Source organism: Mirounga leonina, unplaced genomic scaffold (assembly GCF_011800145.1).
Source record: "Mirounga leonina isolate KUSES-001 unplaced genomic scaffold, KU_Mleo_1.0 Mir_153, whole genome shotgun sequence".
NCBI classification, from domain to species: Eukaryota; Metazoa; Chordata; class Mammalia; order Carnivora; family Phocidae; genus Mirounga; species Mirounga leonina.
In genome coordinates, this window is record NW_023270387.1 from 3,550,070 (window position 1) to 3,576,759 (window position 26,690).

Genomic DNA, 26,690 nt, shown 5'->3' on the forward strand with positions numbered 1-26,690 from the left:
CAAAAAAAAGGGCGCCTGGGTGGCTCAGTTGGTTGAGCGACTGCCTTTGGCTCAGGTCATGATCCTGGAGTCCCGGGATCGAGTCCCGCATCGGGCTCCCTGCTCCAAGGGGAGTCTGCTTCTCTCTCTGACCCTAACCTCTCTCATACGCTCTCTCTCATTCTCTCTCTCAAATAAATAAATAAAATCTTTAAAAAAAAAAAAATAAAGCTTCAAAAAAAAAAAGAAAGAAATATTCTAAAAAGATCTGAACCTAATAAATTACTCAGTATTTTTTTTCCTGTGGTCTGTATGGCTTACTGCCTTATTAGCCTTCGCAGTTTTAGAAGGATGATACCAGTGCTTTAAAGCAAACAGAACTGGCTTAGCATTATGAATATCTACTGACATATAATACAGAATGCCTTCCATGTTCCGTCCTTTAAAAAAAAACAAAGCAAAACAAAACAGTTAAAATGGAGCATTAGAAGCCAAATATACATCACAATATTGTTTACAAGAGCAAAAAAGGGAACAATCTAAATAGGGGTGTAAGTGAGCTATAGAGAGGCAACTTGCCATAATAGTAAGCAACCCTTAGAATGGTGCTTGTTAAGTTCTGAATAGCATAGATAATTATTGTATGGAAGAAAAGTGTACATACAATAATAGAATTCATATTGGTGAGAACATGAATAAAAAGAATGAAAAAATTCAACAAATATTAATACATAGCTTTGGATGGTAGATACATGATTTTTTTTTCTACTTTACGCCTACCTCTTGCATGCATGTGAGTGCTCCCTCTCTCTCTCTCTCTCTCTCTCTCTCTCTCCACACACACACACACACACACATATGAATATATATATAAATTGCTTTTATAAATAGGCAAGTGTTAAATAGCTACACTTTAAAAAAATCTGTGGAAACTTTTAAAAAGTTATTTAGGTATGAGAAGTATGCTTACAAATTTTAAAATACTTCTCAACCTCTGGATCTTGACATTACAGGTAGGATGGGTAGATAACAAGGCGTAAAAAAGAAACCAGTAAACAAGAAAGGTGTACTTCTTTGAGCAAAGTCTCTTTACAAATTCTGTGCTGATTTGCCGTCTGAGACCTTGTTGAGTGATCTGAGAAATGTTTGATCACCTGATTGGGGCTGGAAAGACCCAGGATGGTGCCTGTCATGGAAGAGAAGTTATCCCATATCATACTTCATCTGCTCTCCGTTCTAACTGTGCATTAAAACTGAGATTAGAGCTCTTGAGGCATGAGAAAGACAAATTGGCAACAAGCACATTTATTTTATATGGTTAGGTCTCTCAAACGGTACATTTGGTTTATCTTTAAGATATTCTTCATTTAGATGCAGCTACTACATTATTTAAGAGCCTTTAAAATTTTGGGGCTGATGCTTAAATTTAAAGACTTAAGTAAAGGCAAAAGGAAAGAAAACCACTAAGGAGAAATCAGTTTCATTTTATATGCAATTTTAAATATTCATGGAAGGAATTTTGAATGGAAAGAGAACATTCCAGTACCACTTGGTTTCTGTTTATAAAAGCCAAATAGCTATATTGCAATTTAGTAATATGTTATCCATTAAACACAATCATGATTTGTTACATTTTAGCCTGTTTTTTGATTCCTCATCGAATTATCAGTGAACATGGATTTGATCTGAATTACATTTTAAAGATTTTATTTTTAAGTAATCTCTACACCAAACATGGGACTCAAAATCACAACCTCGAGATCAAGAGTTGGCATGCTACACCAACTGAGCTAGTCCAGGTGCCCCGAATTACATTTTTAGATGAAAAATTAATGCATTGTCTACAATAGGCAAAAATGGAAATAACCTAAATGTTCAATAAAATATGAAGCACCATGCAATGGCATACTGTGTTACCATTAGTAATCATGCAGTTCTGTTTATTGACCTAAAAAGATGCACATGATCTATTATTGAATAAAAGTGGGGTTACAAAAAGCATGTGAGTGGATGCGATATTCTTCGCCACAGGACAATGCTACAATAGTAAATCTCATTTCGTAAAGTAAAATGTAATAAATGTAAATAATCTAAGTGTAGCAAGATGATGAGATGATACAGGAGGGATGGAAGGGGAGAGACAGAATAAGAGGAAAGGGAGAGAAAATGGGGTGGAGGATAAGAGAGAGAGGCAGAGAGAGAAACTGAGACAGGGAGAGACAGAGAGAGACAGAGACACTTCCAGATCCTCATTTTATGGGTGACTTTTTATACCCTCTATTATTCAGGTTCTGATTTCGCAACTGAATTCTTAAGAGGTGCCATCATTTCTTCTCCCTAAGACTCAGTTCCCTTATCTGTAAAAGGAGAGTTGAGTTCTTCTATCTTTAAAATTTTGTGATTGCTAAATATGAGAAGAGTGCTCAGCCACATTCAGTAAGTGCTCAGCCATCTTCAACAATTTTAAATTATTTTCCCGCAGGGCTAGTACATCTACAAACACACCTTCCCATTCTCTGGGCCACTTGTGATCATCAGCTTACATTTGGTAGTGTAATAACAGTTGCCTTGCATTTAGTACAATAGTGTATGAAAAATGGTGTCATGAGACCATAAAATTATATTCATCAGGGTAGATATACCATGACTTTAGCCTTTACTCTTATCTCTTTTGGATCCAAAGGAAAACAGGAGACATGATTGGCTAGATTTGTATTCATACTGTTTTACAAAAAGATCTAGATTAGATTAGGATCTAGATTAGGAGAGGCGGACCCTTTCGTCATTCTGCATTATAAAAGGATTTTATCATGAGGTTCTTTCTTAAATAAGGGACATTAACAATGTTTTATTTTTTTGTAAAATATATGATTCTGCAGTCTAAATAAATACAGTATAAAAATTCATGTCTGAGAATTACATCCTTGGTGGTCACCTTTCTTTAGATTCCCTCCTCAAATGGCAGTTGTTGGGCTGAAATTTTAACAGAAAGCCGTGAAATTCAGGAAAGTATACTAGCTTAGGAGTCAGGAGACCTGTTTGACTCTCTACCATACCTAACACATATCTTGGTAAGGCATTTTTGGTGAATGGAGGGGCATTCATATTCTCAAAATCAAGAGTTTGGACTACATTATCCCTAAAGTCTCTTTGGGCTGCAAATAGTCTGCAAGGGCTTAGATTAGCATGCTAGGGGAGGTGGAGTGCATAAGCTCAGCATTTCCAATTATAGAGAGAGTTTATATGTTTTACGTAAAAGATTTACCGCTGGCCTAGCTGACATTCTGTTACAAAATTCAGAATCCCAGTTTATACTCCTTCTGCACACAGGATCACTCCACATACACAGAGGTGAGTCCCAAGGAAAAATAAAAATCCTTTTAACTCTTGAGTGCTTCAGTTTAATTTTTTTAATGTTTTTTTTCCTGATTTTACTGAAATAGTGCTAAGGGTAGTCGATCTATGGAAATTGCTATAATTATCAAACTTAGAAAGGGGTATCATAAATAAAGCAACCCATATTTAAGGAAGTTAATAGTGTCTGGGGAAATACCCCATATAGATACTCATTTAACTCTGAATACCTATCTGCAAATGGACATATTTTTCAGAAATGAACTATATGTTCACAAACACCCAGCACTAAAAGTTTCTTAGAACAAAAACAATAGTTGAATTTAAGTATTATAATTATATTAATAACATTTTGAGCCTTGAGGGAACATTCAGAGATTAAAATAGAGGACATAACTCAAATTTTACATTTTAAAAAAGCACATAATGAAGAAATTTGCACTAACTTTATGAATTAATGTATGGAATGCTTTATAATAACTAAACAAATAAAATCAAATTCGCTAACACAATTAATTTGATAGTGACATTCGTTTCTTCAAAATGAACCTTCATGAAAACCATGAATTTCAATCAAAATGTCAGTGATACATAGTACAGATTGTTGACTCAAAAAGCAAAGTGGACTGATTTCCTGATTTATTGTCATATTCTAAGTATTTGAAGAAAAAACGAATAGTTCATTCTGATTTTTCATCCTGACAATACAGACGTGGCTGAAATTTGTTATAAATATAAGATTGTAGACAAATGTTTCTCTATTTTAATTTTCAGGCATATTTATTCTAATTAAAAATGCAAGTGCTTTTTGGTTTTACTATCATAATAACTATGATATTAGTTATCATAATCTCACTGAATTAATTAATAAATTATTGATCAAGTAAGCACTATATGCTATTTTTGAAAGTACTAAGTATACAGTGAGCCACAGCTGCTGATCTGAAGGATGCTGGATTTTAATAACTGTAACTGCTTATTTATCTGTCTAGTTCTCTTTAAGTACGACATGAATTCTTATTCATTTTTGTTTCCCTAGTTTGTTTTTTTTTCAACACAAGGGAAAGAATCTAGAGTGAGATTGAACTGAATGGCAAGGGTAAAAATCCTGCCTGTTTTTCCCTACCTTAACCCCTACCTTAACCCCTGCATCAGCAGAAGCCATCTCCATACCGTGATTCAAATAGAATTTGTGAAATGGCCTTGTACATTTTTGTGACTCTATAAGGGAAGAGCTTGGGCAAGTATATAGATAGATCTAAGTAGTAATTCAAAAGCCTTTTCTCCAGAGTTGACCTAATGCTCTGATATAATGTTTGATATCCTGACAGAGAGAAGGCAGTTGATGGTATGTCCTGAGCAGTGCCATCAGTAACCAAACTTAACCACAGGGCAGCATTCATAAACTGTTATTCATTGCTGTTATCTTCTCAGTTGGTGTAATATTTGGACCAGATCTGCCCAAGACTGCTGGGCCAGCGTGACCAGGGGCAGGTGCTCTCTTTGTGAGGCCAGAGTGAAAGCCCTGAGCACACATCCCGGCTTCAATGGCAGAAGCCATACAGAGTGCTCCTGGGAGAGCAGCCTGGTCCTTGGAGCTCTTCGCAGTCAGGGATATTCCTGGGTCAAAATGAATCCTTAATAGGGGAATAAAATTAACCCAAACAGAATGGAATTAAGAGTTCACTGTATTGCAGGCGGTATCATAGAGGAGAATAAAAGGCAGACTTTAACATCAGACTGAACGAGGCTCCACCAATTAATAGTTAAGCAATCTTAGCCACGAATTTAACTTCTCTATCATCCAGTTTGCTTTATATAAAATGAAGATAATAAAACTAACAACATGCCCATAAAGCACTTAGTATGGTATCTGCTTCAGATTAGGTAAGGCTTCAATAATTTTTAGGTCTTTTTATTGTCTTTATTATTACTATACTTGCTTAAATGGGGGAGAGGTGTGATATAAAACAGGCAGGATTTTTACCCTTGCCATTCAGTTCAATCTCACTCTAGATTCTTTCCCTTGTGTTGAAAAAAACAAACTAGGGAAACAAAAGTGAATAAGAATTCATGTCGTACTTAAAGAGAACTAGACAGATAAATAAGCAATTACAGTTATTAAAATCCAGCATCCTTCAGATCAGCAGCTGTGGCTCACTGTATACTTAGTACTTTCAAAAATAGCATATAGTGCTTACTTGATCAATAATTTATTAATTAATTCAGTGAGATTATGAGCTGTAATTACAGTACAAACAGACACCTAGGGAAATTTAAAGAAAAAAGACAACTCACTATGAAAGGTCAAAGAAGTCTTTTATTTTTATTTTAATTCCAGTATAGTTAACATACAGTTTAATATTAGTTTCAGGTGTACGATACAGTGATTCACTTCCATACATCACCCACCCACACATCACTTCTTCATCCCCATCACCTATTCCCCCACCCCCCACCCACCCGACTCCCCTCTTGTCCCCCCACCCGACTCCCCTCTTGTAACCATCAGTGTGTTCTCTAGAGTTAAGAGTCTGTTTCTTGGTTTGCCTCTCTCTCTTTTTTCCCCATTGTTTGTTTTGTTTCTTAAGTTCCACATATGAGTGAAATCATACGGTATTTGTCTTATTTTCAAAATACTGACTTATTTTGCTTAGCATAATACTCTAGCTCCATCCATGTTGTTTCAAATAGCATATTTGAAATTCTTTTTATGGGTGAATAATGTTCCATTGTATATATACACATCTCTTTTGTCCATCCATTAATCGATGGACACTTGGGCTACTTCCATAATTTAGCTATTGTGAATAATGCTGCTATAAACATATGGGTGTGTGTATCTGTTTGGATGAGTGTTTTTGCATTTTGGGGGTAAATACCCAGTAGTGTGATTACTGGATTGTAGGGTAGTTCTATTTTTAACTTTTTGAACCTCCATACTGTTTTCCAGAGTGGCTGCACCAGTTTGCATTCCCACCAACAGTGTAAAAGGGTTCCCCTTTCTCCACATCCTCGCCAACACCTGTTGTTTCTTGTGTTTTCAATTTTAGCCATTCTGACAGGTGTGAGGTGGTATCTCATTGTAGTTTTGATTTGTATTTCCCTGATGATGAGTGATGTTGAGCATCTTTTCATGTCTGTTGGCCATGTGGTTGTCTTATTTGGAGAACTCTCTGTTCATGTCTTCTGCCTATTTCAATTGCATTATTTGTTTTTTGGGTGTTGAGTTGTATAACTTCTTTATATATTTTGGATACTAACCCTTTATCAGATACATCATTTGCAAACATCTCCCATTTGGTGGGTTGCCTTTTAGTTTTATTGATTATCCTTCTCTGTACAGAAGACTTTTTATTTTGATATAGTCCCAATGAGAGAAGTCTTCTAAAATGGCCTAAAGCTAAAGCTGAGGCTTAAAGTGAAATTAGAAATTGCAAGTGAGGATGAAGACTACAGACTTTCTCAGGAATTTTATATCCCACTATTTCAAGGAATAGCCATCGGAACACATTAAGCAAGAGAGGAAGAACCTGAATTATTTGGCAAACTGCCACTCTTTAGTGTGACTTGAGCAATGTGTAGCTCAGAGAGATTGGTGTGGAAAAACTGTCACCCCCAGTCATTTCTGTCCTGTTCTTCCTTCATTTTTTTCATAGAACTTACCACCTCTTGTTACACTATAAATGTTTTGTGTATTTGTTTATTGTCTGCCTTGGTCCTGGAGTGTAAGCTTCATGGAGGTGGCACATTTTACTGTTTTGGTTATTCCTGTATCTGCAGATCCTGGAGCAAAGGTCTGGCATACAGTAGACACTTAATAAATATTCAGTGAATGAAAATGAAAGATTAAGTAGGGACATGTTTATAGAAGATCTTAAATACAGTATTTTGGGAGAAGTATCAGGATTGACTTGGGATGAGGGTGGAGAAAAGTGACAAGTCTGAAAGTATCCCCTGGATTTCTGACTGAACTGACTGAGTTCTTGGCTAATGACCAAATACGCAATTCAAGAATAAGAGTTAAGTTTTTTTTCATCTTTGAGAAGGTATGGGATGTTGAGTTATACCTTATGAGTCTCCCAGAACTGTAGGGAGGGATTCCCTCACCTACCCAGAATTCACAAGGTACATCCCTCACATGGACAAGAGTGTTCTATATTCACTCTACCATGGGGAATAAAAGTGATTTTTCTTAACAGCTATGGAGCAGATTACTACACCTAATAAAATCCTACATTAATCATTTTCATTGCATAGAAGTCCAAAGTGGATGATTAAGGAATTCAGATACCCTGCCTCAGAACCATATAGTTGAAATGAAAAACACAGTTGTTGCAGTTGAAAGTAACTGAGTCGACCACTGAATCCATCATTTGTCACTTGGCATGCTGTTCAAGAAATCAGTCTTTCTTTAGATGATCACCTCTGTCATTTCCCCGCTAAAGAAATTTAATAGTGAGTAATCAAATGTATTCACTCTCAGTCACTGACATGAGTTTACAATTACTTCTTGGAATTGAGCGAGCCTCAGTGGGATATAAAAATTAGGCTAATCATATGGTGAATACTTACTTCATCCTGTGTTTGTTCCCACTAGGAACAGAAATTGTCTCGATAATTGTATGCAAATCCTTTCACCAGAATCATCTAAAGAAAATTATGTACTGCTACTCCTTTTCTAAAGAAAAGACAAAAGTAACGTTTTAAAATATCACTTTCAAATCAACTGAAATGAATGGTTTTGGCTTTGTGTATAAAAGCCAGATCCAAATTAATATTATTTACAGTACACAGTCTGGCATTTGAATGTAACAAACTGATATTAATATGTTGTGTAACACTTCTGTGTGTTCTGTTGCTGGTGATTGCTTTCATGATTAATTAATGAGATCTGTTGGACTCAGACTTGAACATAGGGTAGAATAAATTAATTGGTCTTTTAAGAACCAGCATTCTGTGTGGAACATTGGCTATCCTCAACCAATGAACCAGCTTTTCAGGGTTAGCTGAGGATTTGTTTTTATAAACCAAAAGTATTTCTGTTTTTAGCATTTAGAATAGAGTTCTTTCTAAAATGGATTTCAAACTTCCTTTAATTCTGAATTTTTTGAGGCTTATTTCAGCCTTTGTTAATGACTCAAGATGGTTGCTATAAAGATTGATAATGAAAAGCATAGAGCAATTTCCACGGATACCCTAAGGAGTGCTGAGATGTGCAAGGCTCTGGGCTCCTACAACTCATGACCTCCCTTGGCCCTGGTTTGGGAGTTTTTGCATTTACCTGCCACATCATTTTCACATCTAAATGCATAAGTTAAGTAGTTTTCAGGCTGCTCTAATTCCATTGAATATTATTTACCATCAATTCAGAAGCCATCTCTAGAATGAAATAGAAGACATTGCTGAAATCTGAGTATTTTAGACTAACAGAAATGGCAGTCTTGTATGGTTCCACCCTGATGAATGAAAATCTCCTGGCTCTTCAGTGGACGAGTACAGAATAAGGGGGAAAGGATAGAGTTTGGAGAGAAGTGAGCACCTGACATTCTCCTTTCTTCCCATTTGTTTGAGAACTACTGTAGATTGGAGGAATTACTGCATTACACCCAGATTCATTTTAGTAGCCTCCTATTTGGCTTCCCTTTCCTCCTTTGAGTCCATCAGTATGAAAGCTAATATTATGAAAGCAACTTTATAATCTGTCTCTTCTCTGCTCCAAAGCCTCCCGTATTTCCCTGTGGCCAGTAAAGTAAAATTTAACTTTGAGTTTTTAATTATTCAAACAAATTCGAGTGGCTTTTAGTCGCCAGGCACCCTTGTACCACAGTGAGCAACACCGAACTTGCCTCCGTGCCTGAGCTTGCCCTCTAGTGGGGGCAACAGACGGTACACAAGATGAATACAACACATGGTACGTTAGGTGATGATGTTAGGGAGAAAATACCGCAGAGAAGGGAGTGTGACATCTCCGGGCAAGAGAGTTGACACAGCAGAGAATGAGCTCGGGATGCCCTCCTTGAAGAGAGGGCAGGTGGGTAAAGACCTGACGGAGGTGAAAGGATGAGCCTCCCAGGCCTGCCTTGGGGAGCGCACTCCAGGGCAAAGCCGGTGGGCGGAGAACAGAGCTGGTCAAGGGCGGGTTGCCGGCAGTTTGCTGGCGGTGTCTGAGAGCAAGCAAGCGGCAGATGAGGTCAGAGAGGTTGGGGGGGCGGGGTGCCACCACGTGAAAGAGCAGCGAGCAGGCTGTGAGCTCTGAGTAGGATGGTCGGCTCGCTCGCAGCCCTGCTATCACCCGTCCAAAGGCGGCGAAGGCAGAGCAGGGACACCTGTCAGGAGATGGCTACAGAGTCCGGACAGGAGGGGGTGCTGGTTTGCACGTGGGTGGGGGCCGCAGGGGTGCTGGGCAAGAGAGCGTCCGCTTCTCCGTGTGCTTTGAGGATTGCCCTGGCAGAATACGCTAACCTACTAGCTGCGCTCCTGAGAGGAAGAGGGGCCTCCCCAACACAGCCTTGACCTTCCTTTCTGGCCTCATCTCCAGCTCTCCCTGTCTGCTAATGCGGGGTGCAAGAGCCCCTCCTCTTGAGAACGGAGGGCCTGAGTTCACATCGTAGCCCTGCCACTTGCTGGGGTTACAGTTTGATGGAAACCACGTGGCTCACCTTGATCTCTGTCCCTTCATCCACAGGGGGGGGATGATCAGACCTACTTCACAGGGCTGTCCTAAGGTCCAGCCGAATTGTCAGGTGATAATAAAGCTTAGTATGCTTATGAACCCACCACTCCAGCAAACCAGTCTCTTAACTATTAACAATCTATCAAGCATTCCTCAAGCTTCCCACCGCTCTGCCCTCGGCCCTTATGCTTGTCACCATCTCTGTCCATCAGACCCTCCCCATCCTCACCTGTCATTCTCTCTGCAGAGAAGTCCTCTCTCCCAGGGGCTCTATCCCTCCTCTCAACTCAACACTTTGCTTTCCCAAAGCATTGCCATACGGAGTAAGTTTAACGTGCAAAATTAGGTTTTAAGTACTTTAAATGCTTAATATGAGACAAACATTATTTGGTTTGCCTGTTAATTCACAAATCTATATTTCAGTCTCTTATAAAGATACAATGGTTGGAGTGCCTGGGTGGCTCAGTCGGTTGATCATCTAACTCTTGATTTTGGCTCAGGTCCTGATCTCAGGGTCCTGGGATCCAACCCTGCATCCAGCTCCACGCTTAGGGGGAGTCTGCTTGGGATTCTCTCCCTCTCCCTCTGTCCCTTCCTACCCTCCTAAAATGGATAAATAAATCTTAAAAAAAAAATACGATAGTTGCATTTAGTGCAAGTTCAAATTGTGAACTTTTATAATGTGATATAAAAAAAAAACAGATATAATCAGAACTGTGAATTTTATATAGTGTGATATTTAAAATTGATAAAAATCTCAATTTAGGAGCAAATTAATAACCATATAGAAATCATGCCCGACATTTATTCTGAATAGGAAACTAGTCTTTAGATATTGGAGTTTAAAATTATGCAAAATTTTCAAGAATGCCTTTCTTGCATGAAAAGAGATGGTGATCAACTATAAAAAGATATTGATAAATGCTCATAGTGCTGAGGAGATAAACAATTCTGGAGGCAAACTTGCAAAGATAGCCAGTTTTTTCTTAGGGACTATTCAAAATCTACAGAGATGGTCTGTAGAACCATGGCTGCCTGTAGCAAGAGAGGAAATTGGGTTCCTCAAGCCTGTGTCAATCTAGCTTACTGGTTTGGGTGACAAAGGAGGTGGCTGCCAGGCCTTATCACCAGAAGTCACTTGACATCTGAAACCAAGTGGAAAAGTGTGTGCTTCTTCAGGACATCAAAAAAGATGTAACTGCCCTCTGAGAACAGGATTAAAGGACCACCAATAGAACGGATTGATCCTCGTCCTCCATATCCCTTAAGTTTCACGGATCACCAAGTAGAGTCGTCCTTCCCCTGTCACCTCACCTGGATTATCTCAATATGGCCTCCGAACAGGTTTTCCCATTTCCTGTTACTTTCGTCCCCTGTATTTCCCACACCTCAATTGAATGGTCACTCTACAGCACATTTGTCTTTCTGTTCCTGAAGTCCTTGAGGAATAAAGACCAAATTCTGTGATATGAGAGAAAGCCTTAGTGACACGACCTTTTCCTGCTTATGTCTGCTGCCTGTGGAGCCGTTCCTGCAGTCCACACCAGATCTGTCCATATTCTCCTTGTTCTTCCAAACACGAGATAAACTGAAGTGTTTGAGGTTCCTGATGTGACCTACTATGCTGCTTCTCACTGCCAAGCCTTGTAACATTCTGACTCCTGTCTGTGAAATTGCCACGAATTCATTCATGCATTCAGATAACTCTTTGCTGAGCATCCACTGAGCACCTACTGGACAAAGAAGGACTGAGCAGAGAAATAGTCCCTACCTTCATGGAGCCTACAGCATAGTGGAGGGCTAAGATGCTAATCAGATCATCATTCAAGTATATAGTTAGAAACTAAAAAAAATGTACAGAAAACTGTAAGAGCTTGAAGAGCTAAGAGGGGAAAGCGATCTAGTCGGGGGTAAGTAATGTTTGCAATTTGTTCTGACAGATGAAGGAAAGCAAAAGTTGAAGGAAGCAGTTTTTTTTAAAGGGAAGAGTAGCTTTGTGCAAAGGCACTGAGGTAGAGAGATGCGAGGTACCTTCTAGAACATCTGAGAAGGGCAGTGTTGCTGGAGGATAGAAAACAGACATTAATGGTCTAAAATGATACTGGAAAGAGGGAGGAGATGAATATGATTTGGGTATGTATCAGAGAAGAGTAAGAAAATACAGGGCACTGCAAGGAAGTCCATAGAGATTCTATCTACAAAAATCAATCTAGTATGGAAACAAGTGATTATATAAACTAATAGGTTCAGCCGTTCTTTGTATTGAAATAAAATTCTCCTGTGGCCTGGTTCTAGAAAAGCCCAAGAGAATGAAGAAAAACATGGTGTTAGGGCACGCCTGGAGGGAGGTGCTCAGGGCCTTGAACCTGTGGCAGATGGTTGAAAATACTTGCCGTATGCCTGTATTCATGAGGGTTAGGCTCAGTTGCAACTAACAGAAACTTTAAAGATTTAGATTACCAAATTTACCTGTAAGACGGCATCTGAATTAAATATGCACACTGGAGTGTCGGGTTCAGGAAACAGTAAATGTTCTTGTCAGAAAATACGAGAGGCTTTAGGGAAGATCCAGGACCCAGAATGACCATCTTTAAGGATGGATTTTCTGTTTTTACTGTTGATTGTAGACAAGGGAAAACTCAAGACATTCCATCTTGTATCAGGTTTGCATGTTTGGCCTCAAACTGTATCAGTTAGAAGATCTTTGTTTATTTTCACTCTGCCCTTCTTGAACTGTGCAGAGAACAAATGCTGTAGTCCTGGCTGCCGATAATTTTAACCGCACTACAAGGTTAGTTACTCCTGTGTGCTGAGACCTTGGAGTCCAGACAGGAGCCTTTGAACACGTTATTTTGGTGCTAAGCTGCTTTGGAAAGAGTCCAAACTAAATGGTTGCTAAATGTGTTCGGCGGTTCCAGCATGGTGCCACTCAATGAGTGAGGGTTCCAGAACCTCATTCCTCTCTAAGACTGAGGTTAATGCAGCATGGAGTATACTTCCAGGTACACACAGTGTCTGGGATGCCGGGAACTGTGCCCAGACCAGAGACATCAATAGTGTTGCAGTGGGTACCTGCATGGCAGCTCAGAAGGTTGGCGGGAGGGCTTGTACTTGGCTGCTGTGTCCCTCTGCTGCTTCTTTTGAAGCTCATCGACAACCCCCCCTTGCTCATGGGACAGACCCAGTCCCCTCCTTTCTGCACTGGTTCCCACCACCACAGCCTTGATGTTTCTCCACCCCGTGCTTCTCATACTGGTTCCCACGACCTAGGAGTTTCTCCATCCCATATTCATCATAATGGCGCACCCTTCATCTCATTACTTCGTTATCCTGATGAGACTCCTTGATAACGTCTACACTCTCACCTCTTCTCATCTTCTCCTCAATTTCTCAGCCGTCTGAAATATGACTTCTGTATCCAGCACTGCATGGTGAGCTCCTGTGAACGCACCAGTGGACTTCTACGTAAGAAGCACTATGAGCGTGCTTCGGTCTTTATCCAAGTGAAGTTTTTTTAACAGCTTATCGATAACTCCCCTCTGAAATTCTATCCACTCTGACATATATTTCTCCTGATTCTCCTCCTGCGCCTCTGTGTACAGATAGTCGAATCAAATAACTCTTGAAAGAGAGAACATCAAATAAATAAAACCCAGCTTGTGTTGGTAGCAGCCACATCTCTGGATGGTACTGTTCATCCAAAAGAGGTCATTCCCCATGGATGATAGAAGCATCGTTGCTGTGCATGGATGCAGTCATTCGGTACAGTTTACATCACTGCGATCAATTATCAGCATAATTGATAATGTCATTACATGGCATAAAAACATTTTAAACAGTATTTGTATTATAACTGATACTGTTCTTTAATAACTATGAAAAGCCTTTGATTACTTATTGTAATACAGTAATGTGATTTTGTCCATGATATGCTCTCACCACTATTCTAATAAAATTATTTTGGTTGTTTATACAGTACTGTAATTTGTGTAATGGTTAGTTACTTAGTAAGTGACTAGATAGTTAATTCCTTGCAGAGACAAGAATCATGTCTTTATCTTGGCAAACCTTAAAGGATCTTGGATGTAGTAGGTTTTCAATAAATTATATTGAATTAAAATGTTAGGCAGCTTTTTAAAATCAAAGTGAGACTGAAAAGATCCTGTACGGTAGTAAAGTCTCCATTAGTCTTGTGATATGCACCTAACACCCAGTATTCATGGCCAACAATATCTTACAGATTTTCTAATAACTAGGAGATACAAATCATAGCCGGATGTAGAATTAGTATGACATGACTTGTGATTTTCTAGTTTATATAACAGCCAAGTTACATAGCCATAGATTCAACGGCAGTATTTTCTCCAAGTCACAATATATTCCCAACTATCCTGGCAAATAAATAAGACACACACATCCGAGTAGCAATGAAGAAGACAGCATATGAAAATCAAACATAGCCTATAGAAGAATCCCAGCTTCCCACCTATAACTGCATGTGCTTTGCACCACATCGGAAAGATGCCATTTATTTCTGACTATGATTAATGGTTCTTCTTAGGCAGCCAACTTTCTTTGCCGTTTAACAAAGATTGTGTCCTAAGGTTTTGTCTTATTTCAATTCTAGTGCCATTTGTAAATCTGACAAATCAGATAACAAAATATTCAATTTGAATTATAGTTTTGTTTATGAGTGTGAATCTTGAAATATCTCTTATGTAACTGGGAACATACATGAATTTCATCCGAAGGTTTGTGGCTGTACATTCTGTAAAGGTCCTATAGGCAGGAAAATAACAACCTGGATGTCTAGTAGTGATGTGAAGCCTGATCGCCACATGATGCCAAAAACAAAAATAAAAATAAAAAGGAAATATATAAAGAACCAAGCCAGCTGTGAACTGATCCCAGGGCGCAGGATGACTACTTTGGTATGTGTGGTCGGTATTTATCGTCTTTTACGACATGCAAAAAAAAAAAAAAATCAAACAAAATGTCTTTGAATTATTTTGGTATGACACTAAATAAAAGGAGAAAGAGGGAGAGTAAGATGTCAATTGGAATTTTTAAAAAGAATATGTTGAGGTATCAAAAATGACAAACACTGCCTCGCTTCCTATCAGAGAGCAAGTCCCTGTAACAGAATAAATGAGGCATGAGCATGTTACATAGGTGTCAGACAGCAAACAGGGGAAGAGTAATGGGCTTGGGGTGGGGGCCGAGGGGAATCTAGGTAAGATCCGAAAAGATGGTTACCGGCATGCGTTACAAAAGGGAAGACTAAATGGAGCACTGGATAGACCAGAATAATTACAGGGTAATTAACATGCCCTCTGTCTTCCTCTTTGGGGAATTTTTTTTTCAGTTAGATAGAAATGAATCCTGACTGCCACAGTATTTCATTTGGCAGGATATCAGGTAATTTATATTTCAAATATGATCTCATCATCAGTTCCATCTGTTGGTATTAACCAAGCATCCGTAATGTTTGAAACTCTGACTTGTAGAAAATATACCTGAGAATCCGAATCCTTGAATTTGAGAGACTCATACCAATCAGAAACCTGAATAAATGCCCTCTTATCTTGCAAGTGCTGTGTATTCATTTTAAGTCTTCACTTTTAATCCACCTGGTTCTACACTCTGACTCCAGGGACCAAGGGAGGGAGAAACCACCGTCAGCTGCCATAGGATGAGCTCCAATCAGTGTTAGACCTTCTTTAAAGAGGATGAGCATATTTTTTTTATGCTAAGCCCCAAGCAGAAAAAATCACTGGCTACCAGGCTCTGATTGTAACCAGTTCTTATTTATTGGCTATTCATAGTTTCAAAGACTTTTCCCTTCTTCTTGCATGCAATTGAAAACTGAGAGCTAGAAAAAGCAAGATTCCAGGACAGTGTTGGCATGAAGAAACACTCCAGGGGCTGTGTTCCTAAGTTTGCCCCAGCTTCCTTAACCCAGACACTGACCTCCCTTCCCTTCTGTGCTGGTGAATACAGAGGGATGTGGACCAACAGCAGGGCACAGATCACCCCATTCTCTGGAAGGCTGTCTCCAGCTAATGAACACTCCCTTTTTCAGCAAGCTTGGATGAGTCTTCTCAACCTTCAGGACCTGGTGCAAGTTCTGCCTCCTCTTTCTCATGTCCCAGCCAGGCAAATTTAACCAAACCTTCCCCTGGGCCAACACTGGACACTGGGTACAGCTAGCATCACAGTGTCTTCAGCTGAGCTGCATGTGTTTATTTGAATGTCTCTCCTCTACTAGATCATGAGTTTGAATGCCTGGGGCCTCACCTAGTAGCCCTTCAATTCACCCGCAATCCATATCATCCCCCTGCTAAGAGACAAAGAGTTAAATAATGCCTTCTCCCCAGAAAGGGGGGTGAAGGTTGGGGGAAAAAATAATAATGCCTCCTCCATTCACAGTAATGGGTCCTCAGTAAATACTGTTGCATTGGTTTTTAATATCTTTTCCATAGCTGAACCCAAACATGTCGTTACTGCCTTGCTCAGTTGATCAAAATTAATCCTGTCCAGTGAGTAGAATTAACAAAAAGAATTTATCAAATTCTTATTGACTACAGGTGGTACTGAATTTGGTTTTTGGTTTATTTCATCAAAAATGTGTCTGAAGCAATGTAATGTTCTCTAGTAGAGGGATTGTGAGAGCTTATTCAAGGCATGGTGTTCTTCCTTCATTCGAGCAATATTTTTTTTTATTTATTTATTTGAAAGAGAGAGAATGAGAGAGAGAGAGAGCACATGAGAGGGGGGAGGGTCAGAGGGAGAAGCAGACTCCCTGCCGAGCAGGGAGCCCGATGCGGGACTCGATCCCGGGACTCCAGGATCATGACCTGAGCCGAAGGCAGTCGCTTAACCAACTGAGCCACCCAGGCGCCTCTCGAGCAATATTTTTTAAGGAGTGTTGCCCCAAGAAGAGAAAGCAAAAACCACTCAGATCTTTAAGTTTCTAAGCATTTATTGTATATTTGCAGCATAAAAATGTTGACATAGACTCAGTGCCTGCATAAGTTATTAAGGAGGAGGAGTGAAAGTATGTTTTTAGTAACCCTTCTGGATTTTTTTCCCCACTAGGGTACTCAATACTTCAAGCTATTATGGAAAAAGCAGGACAAAACGGTTGGCATGTCAGCGCTATATGTGTGGAAAATTTTAATGATGTCAGCTATAGGCAACTTCTAGAAGAACTCGACAGACGACAAGAGAAGAAATTTGTAATAGACTGTGAGATAGAGAGACTTCAAAACATATTAGAACAGGTAAGTCCTGGATTTTATATTATTATTACCATAGACCTTCTACAAAAAGTGGACTTTTGATTTACTTTTTTCCCATCAATATTTTCTCCAAACCATTTAGTCTGAAGTGCAGAGTTCAGGAATTTTCATTCCATGATTCATCTCTAAAACTAGATCATAATCCTTTATCACCAAAGGCCATTTTGGCTCGTAGGTCTCAGTGCAGTGAGGAGCACGATTTCTCACACATTTTAAAGACCTACCATAGCAAGGATCTTTTGTGAATCACCAAGAGCTCTTGGCCTCCTACGTTCATAAACATTAATTTTGAAGATTAATTGAAGATTAATGCCATCTAGAATCTTAGAAAGTTTTAGTATTCATGACTCTGTGCCTTTTCTAACCTTCAGAAAAATAGCTACACGAGAACTAATAACATGAAATAGTAAAGCAATGAAATAAAAGAAAGTTAAATGGCGCACTGTGCATAGCATATCTTCTTCTAGATGTTTTCAGTGCATTACCACTACAGTGAAAATGGTTTTCAGCTCTTTTCACAAATGAAGACTCCTTTGATAAATCTTTCAATAGTCGTTGATTTGATTTGAAGCAGACAGGAAAAGGTAAAATTGAGCTTTGTTATTGTGTTAAATGATAGGAAAATATCATCAAATGATGGGTAACATTTGCCTTCCTCCTAACCCTACATCTCCCGATCAGCTTCAAGCTGTATTTGGCCAAAATTGCAGTGAATGATTGCCACCTAGTGGTTTCAGAAATGTATGCTCCTGCTGACCTACGGTGAGCCGTTCTGGCTAAGGCAACATTGTCGCATGATGTCTTGTTGGTTACTTTGCTACATATAGTTTGCATAATAATATGATGTGATTTGTAGCAGTAAACTTAGAAATTCGTAGGTTTATTTATAACAATAACTTAAGTACTCAAATAGAAAAAGCAAAACCGAAATATGTTTCAGAGATTCCTCCTTCATATCAAAGGGCCCTAAACTAGATGCCTTTCAGTTTCCCTCCTCAACTATATCAGAATTTGTAAAAGTTAAAAGTGAAAAAGCATGCGGTATTTCTTTTTCAAGGTCTGGTGAAGCCAATCTATACTGTAAGAGGAAACGATAGTATTCACTTCCTGTTAAGTTTTCATAGAAGAAAAAAACTTGATTGAAGAAATATATTTATATTATATTGGAACACATTCATTATAAACCTGTATGCCACTCAGCTTTATCCCTGAGGGACTCCAAAAAAATAAGTTTGCAGCTATTCAAGCAAGGTATATAGAATTTTTAAGCGTGTATTTATGGAATCCAAGAAAAAACTTTTGTACTTTCTTAGGCAAGACAGTCACTTCAGCTCAAACTCTGTTCTCCCTCCCTCTCACTCCCACTCCCGTGTTGAGAGTTGAGTTGTTTGATGTGAACAGCTGAAGCTTTGTAAATACCTCCTCATGAATCCCACAGAGCAGTCAATTCTGAGAACTGCCCAGATTGCCAAGTTCCTGTCAGAGGGCGAGGAAGGCTCAGAAAGACCCTCCACTTACCACCTGTGCTTAAAAGACTGTCTGAGAAGGTAGTGGAATGCCTACAGCACACTGACCCATTTCGGAGGCTTAGCTAGTTTCTAAGAGGAGAATCGGCGTGCCCCCGCGCTTTGGATAAACTCTGATAACAAGCCTTAAGGAAAATCTTGCTTAGGGGAACAGGACAGCGTTTTTTGTCATCTCAAAAATATTGTTTTTATATTCTTAGCCTTATTGAGATATGACTAACATACGATGTTGTGTAAGTTTCATGTGACAGTATGGTAATTTGATACGCTAATGTATTGTGAAGTGTTTACCATAGCAGGGCTGGTGAATGAACAATTCTGTCCCTTCACATGGGTACCATTTTTGATGGGGGGGGGGGGCGATGAGAATATTGAAGATCTGCTCTCCTAACAACTTTCAGATATATAATACGGTATTGTTAACTATGGTCACTGTGCTGTACAATAGATCCCCAGAACTTAGAAAACTGAGTGTCTACCTTTTCTGTGTCTCTTCTTGCTGGATTCTAAAAGGTTTCTTTTCTCTCATGACTGCATAGTAATAATGAGACTTTGTCCCTTTAAAATGCCTCTCAAGGATAAACCTAATCAATTGTACAGTGTCTCCTGTATTATGAGAACATAATATACTCTAAATTGTCCTATAAAACTTTCCCTAAGAAAAGATGTTTTCTGATCCTTAATATGATTTTTTTTTACTACCGATACTTTAATTCCTTGTAGCTTTAAGCCAAATCATTTTTAATGTTTCTTGGTTTTACTCTTGACTCATCCAAACACAAGAGCTAATCCAAACTGTGTCAGGAGTTTCTACATGTACTTTAATACCCCCATATTTCTGCAGCCTCTTTAATAATTTGAGGTAACAGTGGAAAACAATTGCAGAGAATCAACCAATGCCTTTTTTAAAAAAGTAAAATGCTAAATAATCTTGATCAGAAAAATGCTTTTGAAACGAAGTAGCTATCTTTCAGAAGATGGTGAAGTTAATATAATGAAGATAAGGGGATGTGTTAGTAGATTATAGAAAGATGAGCACGCTTAATATTGGCATGTGACCAATAACTGCTTTGTGGATATTTTAATTTGTATAATTTTTCAAAAACATAATAGAAATGGCTCCCACAATTTTCTCTTAAAATCTGTGAATGGACAACTGTGTTTAGAGAACCACTTCATCTTCTGCACATGTTTTCCAAATTATTTTTATGTCACAAACTAATTAGTTCTTATAAATGTATTACTGTTTATTTTTTTAGCATCGCTTTTCTTTAATCACTGCCCAGAAGAGTTATAGGATGTATCTGAAATTTCAAATTAATTACAATTAGTTGTTTTAAGAATTTTACATTATCTTTTTAACTTAATTATAAAAATTCTAAGGCAGTAGATCTCAAGCAATAGTAGGCTTAAGAATCACCTGGGGTGAGGTGTCAGCTTTGCTAAAAATGCAGGATTTTGTCCGTATCTTTAGATAGTTTGCTTGAAAAAGTCTGTCCTGGGACCCAAAACACTACCATAAGAACAAAACTGTAACTAGAAATCTATGATAAGGACAACAACAAAACTAAGATGTTTATTAAAGCTAAAATTCTTTCTATAAAGGGTGAGTAAATTAATGTTTCATATCTATACTTTTAAATGTGTGCTATATTTTTTTGAGCTTCAGTGGGCTTATTTTTTAATGTTTCAAGTTTTTGTTTAAATTGTAGTTAGTTAACATATAGTGCAGTATAGTTTCCAGAGTAGAATTTAGTGATTCATCACTTATATATAACACCCAGTGCTCATCCCAAGTGCCCTCCCTAATGCCTGTCACCCTTCCAGCCCATCCCCTTCCTACTTCCCTCCAGCAACCCTCAGTTTGTTCTCTATAGTTAAGAGTCTATTTTATGTGCTGCCTTCCTCTCTCTTTTTTTTCTTTCCCTTATGTTCCTCTGTTTTGTTTCTTAAATTCCCATATGAGTGAGATCATATGGTATTTGTCTTTCTCTGACTGCCTTATCTCACTTAACATTATACTCTCTAGCTCCATCCGTGCTGTTGCACATGGCAAGATTTCATTCTTTTTTGAGACTGAGTAATAGTCCTGTGTGTGTGTGTGTGTGTGTGTGTACCACATCTTCTTTATCCATTCATCAGTCGATGGACACTTAGGCTGAATCCATAGTTTGACTATTGTAGATAATGCTCTATAAACATCAGGCTGCATATATTCTTTTGAGTCAATCTCTTTGTATCCTTTGGGCAAATACCTGTAGTACAATTGCTGGGTCGTATGGTAGCTCTATTTTCAACTTTTTGAAGAACCTCCACACTGTTTTCCAGAGTGGCTGCACCAGCTTGCATTCCCACCAACAGTGTAGGAGGGTTCCCCTTTCTCCACAACCTCGCCAACATCTGTTGTTTCTTGTGTTGTTAAATTTAGCCATTCTGACAGGTGTGAGGTGGCATCTCATTGTATTTTTGATTTGTATTTCCCTGATGATGAGTGCTGTTGAGCATTTTTTTATGTGTCTGTTAGCCATCTGTGTGTCTTCTTTGGAAAAATATCTACTCATGTCTTCTGCCCACTTCTTAACTGGATTACTTATTTTTTGGGTGTTGAGTTTGATAAGTTCTTTACAGATTTTGGATACTAACCCTTTATCAAATATGTCACTTGCAAATATCTTCTCCCATTCTGAAGGTTGCCTTTTAGTTTTGTTGATTGGTTCCTTTGCTGTGCAAAAGTTTTTTTATCCTGATGAAGTCCCAATAGTTCATTTTTGCCCTTGCTTCCCTCGCCTTTGGAGACGTGTCTAGTAAGAAGTTGCTGTGACTGAGGACACAGAGGCTGCTACCTGTGTTCTCCTCTAGGATTCTGATGGTTTCCTGTCCCACATTTAGGTCTTTCATCCATTTTGAATTTATTTTTGGTATGGTGTAGGAAATGGTCCAGTTTCATTCTTCTGCATGTGGCTGTCCAGTTTTCCCAACACCATTTGTTGAAGGGACTGTCTTTTTTTTCCATTGGACATTCTTTCCTGCTTTGTTGACGATTAGTTGACCGTAGAGTTGAGGGTCCATTTCTGGGCTCTCTCTTCTGTTCCATTGATCTATGTGTCTGTTTTTGTGCCAGTACCATACTGTCTTGATGATGACAGCTTTGTAATAGAGCTGGAAGTCCGGAATTGTGATGCCTCCAGCTTTGGTTTTCTTTTTTAAGATTGCTTTGGCTATTTGGGGTCTTCTGTGGCTCCATACAAATTTTAGGATTGTTTGTTCTAGCTCTATGAAAAATGTTGATGGTATTTTGCTAGGTACTGCATTGAATTTGTAGATTGCTTTGGGGAGCATAGACATTTTAACAATATTTGTTCTTCCAATCGATGAGTATAGAATGTTTTTCTATTACTTTGTTTCTTCCTCAGTTTCTTTCATAAGTATTCCGTAGTTTTCAGAGTACAGCTCTTTTACATCTTTGGTTAGGTTATTTCTAGGTATCTTACCGTTTTGGGTGCAGTTGTAAATGGGATTAATTCCTTGATTTCTTTTTCTGCTGCTACATTATTTGTGTATAGAAATGCAACAGATTTCTGTATGTTGATTTTGTATCCTGCAACTTTACTGAATTTGTGGATCTGTTCTAGCAATTTTTTGAAGTCTTTCAGGTTTTCTGCAGAGAGTGTCATGTCATCTCTGAATGGTAAAAGTTTGACTTCTTCCTTGCTGATTTGGATGCCTTTTATTTCTTTTTGTTGTCTGATTGCTGTGGCTAGGATTTCCAGTACTACATTAAATAACAGTGGTGAGAGTAGATATCCCTGTGTTGTTCCTGACCATACAGGAAAAGCTCTGTTTTTCCCCACTGAGGATGATATTAGCTGTGGGTCTTTCATATATGATGTTGAGGTATTTCCCTCTGTCCCTACTTTGTTGACAGTTTTTATCAAGAATGGATGCTGTACTTTGTCAGATGCTTTTTCTGCATCTATTGAGAGGATCATATGGTTCTTATCCTTTCTTTTATTAATGTGGTGTATCACATTGATTGATTTGTGAATATTGAACCACCCTTGCAGCCCAGGAATAAATCCCACTTGATTGTGGTGAATAATTATCTTAATGTACTGTTGGATTCGATTTGTTAGTATCTTATTGAGAATTTTTGCATCCATGTTCATCAGGGATAGTAGCCTGTAATTCTCCTCTTTCATGGGGTCTTTGGTTTTGGAATCTAGGTAATGTTGGCCTCATAGAATGAGTTTGGAAGTTTTCCTTCCTTGGATTGCTGTTTAAAATAGTAGTTAGCCATTCCAACATCTCAAAACATCAGTTTCAAAACAACTATTTGAGAATGTAGTTTAAGGTATATTGATTTTTCTATCCTAAATTACATCATAGGAAAAAGTGGAACAATTTATATAAATATTACCCACTGAGCTATTAAGGTAATAGAAATATAACAAAACTACAAAGTTAGACTTATTGTCATATTGTTTGTATGAGGCCACAATAAAACAACTTGCATTTTTGGCCTTCTAACTCCATTGGGCAATTTGGTCCATTCATCTACAGAAAATAACTCAGAAAAAAAAAATTAAAAGTCCCTTTTGAATATTTGTTGAATTTGTGATCAATTATTGAAAGTGTCAATTTTTACTTTAATATACCTCACTGGGGCGCCTGGGTGGCTCAGTCGTTAAGCGTCTGCCTGCGGCTCAGGTCATGATCCCAGGGTCCTGGGATCAAGCCCCACATTGGGCTCCCTGCTCGGCGGGAAGCCTGCTTCTCCCTCTCCCACTCCCGTTGCTTGTGTTCCTGCTCTCGCTATCTCTGTCTCTGTCAAATAAATAAAATTTTTTTAAAAAATTAAAAAAAATATATACCTCGGGCGCCTGAGTGGCTCAGATGGTTAAGCATCTGCCTTCCGCTCAGGTCATGATCCCGGCGTCCTGGGATCGAGTCCCGCATCGGGCTCCCTGCTCCTTGGGAGCCTGCTTCTCCTCTGCCTCTCTCTCTGTCTCTCATGAATTAAAAAAAAAAAAAAAGAAAAAAAAAAATATATATATATATATATATATATATATATATATATATATATATACACCTCATTGGACACTAACGGTATTCATCTTACCTAGTTTTCTTCCTCTAACAACAATCAATTATTTTATAGAAGAGTTAAAAATAATATAGCTTGAATCAAAAGAATTACTTTCATATCAAAATCAGTGCTTTATAGCGGGAGCCTTTTCATATATTATTTTATTTTCACATATGTCCATTAGTTTTAAATCCTGAACTCAATTACTTGCAAAGAGTCCTGAGGGAACTCTAAGACCTTATCAATTGAATATTGAACTACCAGACTGATTCATATGTTTAACCCAGTAAGAAAAAGGCAACAACAGACTTGATCTTAACTGTTTTCCTAGCCTCAAAAATTATTTGAGCAAAATAGCACTTAAGGCTAATGGTTGCTCACACATTTTAGTCCACCATGAAAAAAAGCAAACAAAACAAAACAAAAAAACCAAGGGTCACACAGGTATATTTCTGCGTTCCTATAGTCTATGAAACCCTTCTCTTAGAACCAACCCCCAGCTCCTCCTCTGGAATACAGGCATTACACAGGTGATGGGGTAGCTTGTACTCTCTTTTACCTCTTTTCTTTGCTCAATTGGCTCATATCCCCAAAATTATAATGTTTCCAAAAGAGATGAATATTTTCACTTTTGAAGAAATGGATGAGAACTCTTCAGTTGTTTATTTTTAAAAAGTAAATGGAATAATTTAATGTTTGTGATTCTACTTCTTACTCTGAATAAGGGGCATTAGACCAAGATGATCTTAGAAAATCTTGATCACTCTAAAGTGAGTAACACTGTTTCCGGTAAAGACTTCCTGATCATCGCATTTGATCCTGAAGGAGTATATAATTTTACACATGGGATTCACCTTGAAAGGAAGCACAGAGTAAAACCTCAGTCAGGTGGCTCTTTCTGTACATTCATTCATCCTACGAATATCTGTTGACTGCCCCCTTCACGTGTGGCGCCAGGCTCTGCTGAAGATAAAGTGATGAGCGAAACAGATGCATTTTCTGTTCTAGTTAGGAACGCTTCTCTGGCTAACCAAGGTTTAAAACAAAAGCATTTGCTAAAATCCTACTAAAATGCATTCTTTCCTTTAGAAATATGGTACGTAGAAAGTGATCAAGGATCTCATAATGCCTCGGGATTTTGTTATCGGTACGGTTCTTACCGAATACATGGTATCAGGCATTCGGTACAGAACTGGAACATGCCATGCATGGATGTGAGCCTCACCAAGTCCATATGGGGAGAAGATGACAAGGACTGACCTCACAGGATGAAAGAGCCGTTTAACAAAGGAACTGAGAAACTGGCTCACAGGCATCTCAAACTGCCTCTTTATCGCACACCTCAAACGTAATTGGTGCCTCTTTCAGCAATATTCCCCCATCCACTCTATAAAAGGGAAATTCAGGTTTCCATTAGACAAAATGGGACTCTCAGATAATTGGCAAAAGCCGGTGACCTTCCCATACTGTTTGCAAATTAATCAAAAAAGCCTAAAAGCCACGAGTGACCTCTCAGAGGTTTATTGCCTCAACAGAGAAAACCAGTAATCCTGCCTCGGGGCACAACCAATTGGAAAGAGGGAAATTTCTCACAAACAGAAATGTGGCCTTTTGCACCCAAGTGGTGAAAAGTGCACAAGGCTTCAGTTAACTTAATTCTAAGTCCAAGGCTTCCTCCCTGGCTAGTACCACCCAAGTGAGAAGTCAGGTGCAGACAGGATTTTTGGCAAATTGCCTAATGTATGGCAACAGATAATGTCTGTTTATCTAGAATCTGCACTTACGTGTTTTCAGATGTCTCTAACATAAGCAACTGCACTAAATCTAGAACTCTACCCACCTCTACTTCCAAAAACATCTCTGACTTGAATAAAGCATCGAAAAGAGCCAAAGGCTTAAAGAGCCTGCCTGCGCATGCCGTAAGGGGTTGAGTCATTATCTAGAAGGAAAGGAACATTTTCTTTCCTGGCTGATGACATAGGGTCATTTTTTTTTTCACACTAAGAACGCCCCCCCCCCCAAAAAAAAAATCCTCAAAAACAAAAGTATAAGAGCCAGAGGAGACAAAAAGAAGCACGGAGACAAGGAAAGCTAGCTTCAGTCATGAGAAGTAGTCACTACAGAAGAGGCCTCATCACTGGAGAGAATAGCTTTGATTATTTGATGGTCTACGGAAGGATTAAGCAGCATGCATTCCGACAGCAGTGGAGACAGGACGGTCCTGCACTGGATTCCTCATGCATCCACTCAACACCTGTGTGCCGGCTATCATTCCAGGCACGGTGGCACTGCACAATGATGAGCAAAGGTGGCGCCTACACCAGGCATGCTTACACCCAAGCTGGGGGCTCAGAAACATGAGCAGAGGGGCCAGACAATTCCTGATGGCTTCAGAGTCAGACCCATTACAGCATGTGTCAGGAACTCAGGAAATGTGGTGACTCAGTAAAATCCAGACATGCTTCACAGGGAAAGCAGACATTTACATTGAAAATGCATTGTATTTTCCCAGGAACAGCGGAGAGGTAAGGATATTCCAGACAGAAACAACTGCAAAGGCACAGAGTTCTGGAAAAGCTCAGCAGGCAGAGACTCCTATGTGATAAAAATTGGCTAGGGGACAAAGGCAGAAATTGGAGTGGAACACTAATCAAAGACTCGAGGTAGCAGGAATACGGATTCCTCCTATTATGTTTAGCTACCTATCATTGTTGCAGAAATCTTATCTCCCTCAGAGCAGGGTCTATATTTATCATTTACCAGTA

The 26,690-nt window shown here is 38.8% G+C and overlaps 1 protein-coding gene across 2 annotated transcripts in view; it reads left to right on the top strand.

Annotated features, from left to right (window-relative positions):
• Window positions 1-26,690, top strand: part of GRIA4 (glutamate ionotropic receptor AMPA type subunit 4) — a 366,314-nt gene that overhangs the window by 238,567 nt on the left and 101,057 nt on the right. For both annotated transcript variants that reach the window (XM_035008823.1, XM_035008822.1), the window contains exon 4: window positions 17,108-17,292. In XM_035008823.1, the coding sequence (XP_034864714.1) occupies window positions 17,108-17,292 (185 nt within the window). The remainder of the gene's footprint in view (window positions 1-17,107; window positions 17,293-26,690) is intronic.